General features: G+C 51.4%; 1 protein-coding gene across 1 annotated transcript in view; it reads right to left on the bottom strand.

Moving 5' to 3' along the window:
* Positions 1-10775, bottom strand: part of sdk2b (sidekick cell adhesion molecule 2b) — a 268719-nt gene that overhangs the window by 88528 nt on the left and 169416 nt on the right. The window contains 3 exon segments of the mRNA XM_061230561.1: positions 2561-2574; positions 3132-3201; positions 7649-7808. Of these exon segments, the coding sequence (XP_061086545.1) occupies positions 2561-2574; positions 3132-3201; positions 7649-7808 (244 nt within the window).

Below are 10775 nucleotides of genomic sequence, written 5' to 3'. Positions count from 1 at the left end.
AGACCGGCGGTGCTGAGCTTGTGACAGGTGCGCGGGATGATAAGCTGACGTTCCCGCTGCGATGAATTACCCGCACTGCCGAAAAGAGGAGTCCCGCAGGGTGCAGAGGAGTCCTGGCCGATAACACCTCTCTCCCTCCGTCTCTCCCCATCGCTCTCTCCTCCGTCTCTCCCCATCGCTCTCTCCCTCTCTCTCCATCGCTCTCTCTCTCCCTCTCTCCCCATCGCACTCTCTCCCTCCCTCTCTCCCCATCCCTCCCTCTCTCCATCGCTCTCTCCCTCTCTCCCTCCCTCCCTCGCTCCCTCTCTCCCCATCGCTCCCTCTCTCCCTCCCTCTCTCTCCATTGCTCCCTCTCCCCCGTGCTACGTCCAGTAGCACGTCCCCCAAAAAATACCACCCAAAAATCTGCACTGTACTCTCACTCACCCACAGCCAGACCCCATGTGTCCTACAGTCAGCCCAATTCTGATATTTCACCATCAGACACAGTTCTGTTTTGACTGGCATGGAAAGATTGGAATGATAACGCACACACACACTCACACACACATGCGCGCGCAAACATACACATAGAAACACACACACACACAAACACACACGCACCCACATACACACAAACACATGCCACACACACATATACACATAGACACACATCCCACGCACACACACACACACATAGACACACATGCCACACAAACACACACACACACACACACACACACACACACACACACACACATACACACACATACACACACACACACACACACACACATAGACACACATGCCACACAAACACACACATACACACACGTTACAGTAGCACATCCATTGTTGCCGGGGAATGTAGTCTTGAGTCACTGAGCACGCTCCATTAGCGCTGTGCTATAGCAGGAGATGACGCTACCTGCGTGCTCAGCAGTGGCTGCTTTCTCAGGGTCACGGTCGAGCAACGCAGGGCGGGGCACCCGCTACAGCCCCCAGGCCGAAGACGTGTGTACAACATCTCCCCGAGAGGCCCGGTTTGTACAACATCTCCCCCCGAGAGGCCCGGTTTGTACAACATCTCCCCGAGAGGCCCGGTTTGTACAACATCTCCCCCCGAGAGGCCGGTTTGTACAACATCTCCCCGAGAGGCCCGGTTTGTACAACATCTCCCCGAGAGGCCCGGGAAGGAAAAAACATCTCGCTCGCTCGCAAGCACTCAACACCTACCATGCCCGCAATCCAATTTAATCAGGACAACAGACACCTTCCATCGGAAATTTATGACAACGGCTGGGCGAAAACCACAGCTCTCCCCGGCCCGTTTTCATTCTCTCCTTTACACGGTAATCACGGAGAAAAAACAGGGAGGAACGTTTCCGGGTAATAGAGTAAATCCCTACTCTGGCTCCAGACCATAGAATATCCATGCACACAGATACTAATAAATTCTGCACACCATAAAATAGCCATGCACACAGATAGTAATATATCTATACACCACAGAATAGCCATGCACACAGATACTAATAAATCTGCACACCATAAAATAGCCATGCACACAGATAGTAATATATCTGTACACCATAGAATAGCCATGCACCCAGATACGAATAAATCTGTACACCATAGAATAGCCATGCACCCAGATACTAATAAATCTGTACACCATAGAATTGCCATGCACCCAGATACTAATAAATCTGTGCACCATAGAATAGCCATGCACCCAGATACTAATAAATCTGTACATCATAGAATAGCCATGCACCCAGATACTAATAAATCTGTGCACCATAGAATAGCCATGCACCCAGATACTATAGAATAGCCATGCACAGAGGTCTCAGCAGTGTAAAAAGGTTGGTGCACAATGTGATGGAATCGTTTATACCCGTTCTGTTTTCAATCTGCGGCTACTCAGAACATTCCTTCCACTCTTCCTCCCCTCCCCCTCCCCCTCCCTCTCCCTCTCCCTCTCCCTCAGGTAAGTTAGTGAAAGGAGGAGGTTTAAATTCTCCACAGCGACACGTTTGTTTACAGCCGTGCATTGTGTAATGTCCTTACATAAAGAGAACCCCCCCCCCCCCCCCCCCTTCACGCCTCGTGTACAAGAACCGAGCAGCTGCTAATTGTTTCAGAGACAGAGATAGAGTGGGACAGAGATTGAGTGGCACAGAAGTGTGTCGGTTCAGAAAAATATGAAGGCCCAATTCTGTGGCCATTACTACGACAGGCCGGACAGACAGAGAGCCCTAACAGCCTCTTAGAAAACCACACAAAACCATGCAGATAACACTGACGACCTGCACTTTGCTCTCTCTCTCTATCTCTCTCTCACTCTATCTCTGTCTCTCTCCCCGCTCTCTCTCATTATCTCCATCTATCCCTCGCCATCTCTCGCTATCTATCTCGGCCTATCTCCATCTGTCCCTCTCACTCCACGCCTCGCTCTGCGTTCCGCTTGCTCTGTCGGTTGTTTTCTCTCTCTATCTATTGTCTTCTTATCTATCTGTCCATCACTCTCTCTATCACTCTGTCTCTCTCTCTCGCTCGGCTGTTAACAAGGACCCACTGTGCGGTGACAGTCTGGAAGAGGAGTGCGAATAGAGGAAAATACAGAGTGAACAAATAAGCGATGTAAGACCATTCAGCTCCGACGCAGCTCTTAAAACGAATTGTAATTTATTTTCGAGATAAATTCCAGATTAATTGCAGATGAATTTATAGACGTTACAGAATTAAATTCTGCACTTGTATTTGTTTGCATTGTTACTCTCAACAAACGGCGGTGTACAAACTGCCACGTATCAAATGTAATGTTATAATAAAAGTTTAATAGACAAACTTTTAAAGATGAAAACAATCCACAGGTAATCTGAGGTGAAAATCCCTCTCCATCCATCATAATGAAATTAACGTCATCGTCGGAGGAAATGGAAGCTGAGATTTCAAATTGTTCAACAATAACTGTCACAATAGTAGGTAATTAGCGGCGGATAATCGCGTTGTAGGCGACTGTGTTTTCCCCCCGCTCCAGAAAGCGGAAAGCGGAGTGAGAGTGTGCGCCAGGCATCGCGGGGTTTGAGGTGAGCTTCCCCCCTTTCGCTATAAAGCACTCAGATTCTCAAAGGCCGTAAATAAACGCCATCCATCATCCTGTCGCAGAGAGCCGCGCGGTCCGCAAGCTTACAGGAGTCGAAGGCCCACTTCCTGCTGCAGAGAGCAGAGCAGCGCGCGGGTTACACCTGTTACACCTGCAGAACACGCAGAGCCTGGAGCCCGTATCCGCTCACTGTGTGTGTGTGAGTGTGGGGGGTGTGTGTATGTGTGTGTATGTGTGAGTGTGGGTGTGTGTGTGTGTGTGTGTGGGTGTGTGTGTGTGCGTGTGTGAGTGTGTGGGGTGTGTGAGGAGTACTGTGTGTGTGGGTGTGTGTGTGTGAGTGTGGGTGTGTGAGTGTGTGTGTGTGTGTGTGTGTGTGTGGGTGTGTGTGTGTGCGTGTGTGAGTGTGTGGGGTGTGTGAGGAGTACTGTGTGTGTGGGTGTGTGTGTGTGAGTGTGGGTGTGTGGGTGAGTGTGAGTGTGTGTGTGTGTATGGGGGGTGTATGGGGAGGGGGGTGCGTCTGTGTGTGTGTGGGTGTGTGGGTGAGTGTGTGTGCGTGTGTGTGTGTGGGGTGTGTGTATGTGAGTGTGTGTGTGCATGTGTGGGGTGTGTGTGTTGGGAGGGGGGTGCGTCTGTGTGTGTGTGGGTGTGTGGGGAGAGAGGTGGGGGGGAGAATTGGCCTGCTGCACTTAAATCTAAATGCAATTTTACTAAAAAAACTGAGTAGTCTCAACTAAATAAAGACATTATTTTGTGATGATAAGTCAACAGAAGACTTCAAAGGTAAAGGCTACTGAAGAGAGATTCAATTGCCCCACTCAAATATTCAAAGGCACTGAGGTCTCCTCGCAGCATGGGAGTGGAGTGCAGGCCTTGCTCTTACAGTGAAGACCCTTCAGTCACAGATAAAGCACAGAGAGTAATCTCCCAACCGTCATTAACAGATTAAGTACAGGGAGTGATCTCCCAACCGTCATTAACAGATTAAGTACAGGGAGTGATCTCCCAACCGTCAGTCACAGCTAAAGCACAGAGAGTAATCTCCCAACCGTCATTAACAGATTAAGTACAGGGAGTGATCTCCCAACTGTCAGGCACAGATATAGTACAGGGAGTTATCACAGCTGTCATTAACAGATTAAGTACAGGGAGTTATCTCACAACTGTCAATCACAGATATAGTACAGGGAGTTATCACAACCATCATTAACAGAAAAAGTACAGGGAGTTATCTCACAACTGTCAGGCACAGATATAGTACAGGGAGTTATCACAACCGTCATTAACAGAAAAAGTACAGGGAGTTATCTCACAACTGTCAGGCACAGATATAGTACAGGGAGTAATCTCCCAACCGTCATTAACAGAAAAAGTACAGGGAGTTATCTCACAACTGTCAATCACAGATATAGTACAGGGAGTTATCACAACCGTCATTAACAGAAAAAGTACAGGGAGTTATCTCACGACTGTCAGGCACAGATATAGTACAGGGAGTAATCTCCCAACCTTAAATCACAGATATAGTACAGGGAGTTATCTCACAACTGTCAATCACAGATGTAGTACAGGGAGTTATCACAACCGTCATTCACAGAAAAAGTACAGGGAGTTATCTCACAACCGTCAGTCACAGATATAGTACAGGAAGGCGGGACAGCCCCTGGGGACATTGACTGATGGTCCAATAAGCACGGCCGTAGCGAGCATGGCAGGCCTGGGAGGCGCGTGGGGCGCTCAGGGTGGCGATTCTGCCGCAGCACGGCGAGGTCACGGTGCTCGACAGTGATGGATGGGGCCGGCGGTATTTGGCAGTGTGGGTCAGGGCGGCGGGGCGGAAGGGCGAGGGGTGGGGTGGCAAGCCTTAAAAAGGCATTCATCACCAGCTCAAAATGAGGGATGCCGGCTATCCCCATTACTGCAGGGACCGTGTAGTCCCCACACACACACACACTCACTCACTCACACTCACACACACACTCACACACAGACACACACACTCACACACAGACACACACACACACACACACTCACACATACACACTCACTCACACACAGACACACACACATACACACTCACTCACATACACTCACATACATTCTCACACACACCTACACACACACACATACACACACACTCTCTCTCACACACACACACACACACACACACACACACACACTTACCCAGGCAGAAGCTCACAGCTCATTCACACACATGTACATATAAACACACACACAAACACACACACACATCCAAGATAAGACTCAGGGTAGGAAAAACACAGGAATGTTGTATTACCAGACCCATTCATCTGCCTGCTAATCTTTACACTCCATGATCACATGACCGTGTGACGGGACCTTCAATCTCCCACCATGCCGAGAGACTGAGAGCACCTTCTGCGATGGCCCGTCAAAACCCTGTATCCTCGCCCCACCCACACGCCTGGCCTCAGGGTGGGAGGGGCTCTGCCAGTGACAGACAGGTCTCCCCCACCGAGTGGCTCAACCAACACCCACCCACACACCCACACAGACTCACACACACCCACGCCCACACACCCACACAGACTCACACACACCCACACACCCACGCAGACACACACCCACACACCCACGCAGACTCACACGCACCCACACACCCACACACACACACACACACACACACACCCACACAGACTCACACACACCCACACACACACACAGACTCACACACACCCACACACCCACACAGACTCACACACACCCACACACCCACACACACACCCACACACACACACACCCACACAGACTCACACACACACACACACCCACACAGACTCACACACACCCACACAGACTCACACACACCCACGCAGACTCACACACACCCACACACCCACGCAGACTCACACACCCACACACCCACGCAGACTCACACACACCCACACACCCACGCAGACTCACACACACACACACCCACGCAGACTCACACACACCCACACACCCACACAGACTCACACACCCACACAGACACACACACACCCACGCAGACTCACACACACCCACACAGACTCACACACACCCACACACACACACACCCACACAGACTCACACACACACACACACACCCACACAGACTCACACACACCCACACACCCACACACCCACACACACTCACACACACCCACACACCCACACACACACCCACACACCCACACACCCACACACACTCACACACACCCACACAGACTCACACACATACACACACCCACGCAGACTCACACACACACACACACACCCACACAGACTCACACACACCCACACAGACTCACACACACCCACACACCCACACACCCACGCAGACTCACACACACCCACACCCACACACCCACACAGACTCACACACACCCACACACCCACACAGACTCACACACACACACACACCCACGCAGACTCACACACACCCACACCCACACACCCACAGACTCACACACACCCACACACCCACACAGACTCACACACACCCACACACCCACACAGACTCACACACACCCACACACCCACGCAGACTCACACACACCCACACACCCACACACACCCACACACCCACACAGACTCACACACACCCACACACCCACGCAGACTCACACACACCCACACACCCACACAGACTCACACACACACACACACACACATCCACGCAACGCGACAGCAGCAGATAAGGCCGCTTCCCGTGGAGTGTGTGCGTTTTGATTAAGATCTCGGCGTGAACAGTAAACGGAACGCTATCGGCGTTACCTCCAGCCCCCGGCCGGCGATACGCCGAGGAGGAACGTCAGCGCGAATACGACGGGGGCGGGGGGCCGTGGGGGAGTGACAGCGCCCTGACAGCAGGGGACGGGGGTAGGAGAGGAAGATTAGGGACAGTTCCCCAGAGATTATGATGGAGAGATACAGAGGGAGAAAAGGGAGGGAGATGGACAGCGAGGGATGGAGTGACATTCCCGGGGAGGAAACAAGCGAGAGTGATGACAAGGGATAGAGAGGAGAGGAAAGGGCGATAGAAAAGGATAGCGAGAAGGATGAGGAGTGAGAATGAGGGAGAGAAGGACAGAGAGTGGAAGAAAGAGGGAGAGAGAGAGAGAGAGAGAGGGAGCAGATAAAGAGTATTTGGAAGAACTGCATGCTGGGTCTGAGAACTGCAGTGGGAAGATAGTGACTCAAGCCGACAAAGAGCCAGACAGACACTAAACCCCACCCCCACTTGCCTCTACTCCAATGAGGGGCAAGGGATCTCACCTCTACTCCAATGAGAAGCGAGTGATCTCACCTGTACTCCAATGAGAAGCGGGTGATCTCACCTGTACTCCAATGAGAAGCGGGTGATCTCACCTGTACTCCAATCAGAAGCGGGTGATCTCACCTGTACTCCAATGAGAAGCGGGTGATCTCACCTGTACTCCAATGAGAAGCGGGTGATCTCACCTGTACTCCAATGAGAAGCGGGTGATCTCACCTGTACTCCAATGAGAAGCGGGTGATCTCACCTGTACTCCAATGAGAAGCGGGTGATCTCACCTGTACTCCAATGAGAAGCGGGTGATCTCGCTGCCGTTGTGGATCCACTTGAACTCCAGCGGCCAGCTGCCCTCGGCCATGCAGGTGAGCACCAGCCGGTTCCTCTCCAGGTGCAGCTGACTGCGCACGGGCTCCGTCTTAAAGTACGGGGGCACGTCATCTGAGAGAGAGAGAGAGAGAGAGAGAGAGAGGGGGGGGGGAGAGAGAGAGAGGCCTGTCAGTGACGCGCATGGTCCTACAGCACCAACATCATCCACCCATCCATCCACTCACCACCTATCCCTCATTGAGTATGACAACACCAACATCATCCACCCATCCATCCACTCACCACCTATCCGTCATTGAGTATGACAACACCAACATCATCCACCCATCCATCCACTCACCACCTATCCCTCATTGAGTATGCCAACACCAACATCATCCACCCATCCATCCACTCACCACCTATCCGTCATTGAGTATGACAACACCAACATCATCCACCCATCCATCCACTCACCACCTATCCCTCATTGAGTATGCCAACACCAACATCATCCACCCATCCATCCACTCACCACCTATCCGTCATTGAGTATGACAACACCAACATCATCCACCCATCCATCCACTCACCACCTATCCGTCATTGAGTATGACAACACCAACATCATCCACCCATCCATCCACTCACCACCTATCCGTCATTGAGTATGACAACACCAACATCATCCACCCATCCATCCACTCACCACCTATCCGTCATAGAGTATGACAACACCAACATCATCCACCCATCCATCCACTCACCACCTATCCGTCATAGAGTATGACAACACCAACATCATCCACCCATCCATCCACTCACCACCTATCCGTCATTGAGTATGACAACACCAACATCATCCACTCATCCATCCAGGTATCCGTGCTGGGGCCTATTTCAGCATTCAGTGTGTGAGAGCCTCTCTTATCTCATCCGATGGGGAAATCTCAAAGCAACAATTCGAGTGAAATAAACTGTAATTATGAACAACAAGTCGTTATGTAATAGCAGTGATAGAAAACATGAATCAGAATACGCGAGTGAAAAATGATCAATTCGCACCGAAAATGAAACGATGGACCGAGTGAAAGGCGCGGAATTAAATGGAAGGCCGAGATAAAGAGGGAGAGAAAAGATGAGTTAAGATGAAAGAGAAACTGTGAGAGAAAAGTAGTAATTGACAAAAATATAAATATAGTGATGCAGTGAGATGAGGGAGAGACAGAGATAGAGTAATGAGAGGGAGGAGAGAGAGGGAGGAGAGAGAGAGGGAGGAGAGAGAAAGGGAAAGAGGAGAAAGGGAGAGAGAAGGAGGGAGAGGGAGAGAGGAGAGAGAGGGAGGGAGGGAGAGAGGAGAGGATGAGAGGAAGAAAAGAGAGGGGGAGGAGAAAGAGAGAGAGAGGGGCAGAGGGTAAGAGAATGAGGAGAGAGGGAAAGAGAGAGGGAGGAAAGAGGAAGGAGAAAGGGAGAGATAGAGGGAGGAGAGAGGGAGAGATAGAGAAAGAGGAAAGAGGGAGAGAAAGGGAGGAGAGAGAGGGAGAGAGGGGGAGAGAGAGAGAGGGACAGAGGACAGAGCGATAGAGAGGAAATGTCAGACGTCAGGAGGACTGTAGACAGATGGGGAGCAGAGGGAGAGATAGCACAAACCAGATGAACAGAATGATAGAGAGAGGGGAATAGAGAGAGGACAGAGAGAAAGAGAAAGAGATAGGAGGGGAAGAGAGAGAGGACAGAGAGAGATAAAGAGAGAGAGGTGTGAGGGAGAAGTGAGGAGACTCGAGAGCGCTGATGTAGCAGGTTCCCAAAGCCCCACTGCATTGTGGGACATGTTATTATGCATGAAAGAAACTGGTGAGAGAGGGAGGGGGGGGGGGTGTAAGATAATGAGGAGGCGCCGGGGGGTTTGATTAGACGGGCCTGACTAATTGTTCCCCGGCGAGGGGAAGTCTGCTTTTATCTGCGATGGAGAGATAAAGAGAAGAAGAAAACAGGAACACAGGGAATTCGATCCTCGGCAGTCACCACCGATCGCTAATCGCTAATCACCGCCATTAAGAGCACAAACAAAGGGCCGGGCCCCGCGCCAGCGGGCTAGGGGGCCCGCGGGGAGCGGGAGAGCGGCGGCAGGGTATGGGATCAAATCCCAGGCAGATATCACTGAAATGTAGCCTGCAGCCTGGGGGACGGGGTTGGAACCGGCCGTCGGTGGTTCACGCCCCCGGTGGAGCCACGATAAGACCAGTGCAGCTTTTGGGGCCCGAGAGCAAGGCCCTTAACCCCGCATTGCTCCGGGTGGGGGGGGATTGATCGCCTTTCTCCTCTGTAGTTGTCATTTACTCTTATCCAAACGCGACTTACAGTTGATTAGACAAAGCAGGGGACAAGCCCTTCTGGAGCAATGCTGTTCACGACGTGGTGTACAAGGCGACCCTTTCCCTGAAACACCCAGCCCACGTTGAGGGTGTCACACTGAAGGCCTCTGCGTGTCCCTGTCAGCCAGGAGAGAGGGCACGTGGACTCTATATTACATTACATTACATTACATTACATTAATGGCATTTGGCAGACTCTTATCCAGAGCGACGTACAGTTGATTAGACTAAGTAGGAGACAATCTTCCTCCTGGAGCAATGCAGGGTTAAGGGCCTTGCTCAAGGGCCCAACGGCTGTGCGGATCTTATTGTGGCTACACCGGGATTAGAACCACCGACCTTGCGTTTTCCAGTCCCAGTGTCCCAGTCATTTACCTTAACCACTGCGCTACAGGCCGCTTCCTGTATCCAGCAGGAGTGTTAAACGGCGTACTTAAAGACAGCCTGAGCCACAAGCTGGAGCCGCGCTAGCTTCCGTGGTATGACGTGTCTGCGAGTGAAACAAATCCTCCGGGGGGAGTCTTTGAAAGGCGGGGAGTCAGTGTGACCGACGTCGCGCACAGTCGCGTGAAAAAGGATTTTGATTGGAGGGAAGTGACATTTGATCGACACACACAGCCACTGGAACACGATGACGTAAAATTCCAAGTTCAAACTAAGTTCTATCAGCCCTGGTGGGGGAAAAAAAACAAGGACCCAGTTTGGAGACAGAAGAGGAGAGGCT

This window comes from Conger conger, chromosome 2 (assembly GCF_963514075.1).
Source record: "Conger conger chromosome 2, fConCon1.1, whole genome shotgun sequence".
NCBI lineage: Eukaryota > Metazoa > Chordata > Actinopteri > Anguilliformes > Congridae > Conger > Conger conger.
The sequence above is the reverse complement of the archived record's forward strand: the minus strand, read 5'-3'. Positions and strand labels throughout refer to the sequence as shown.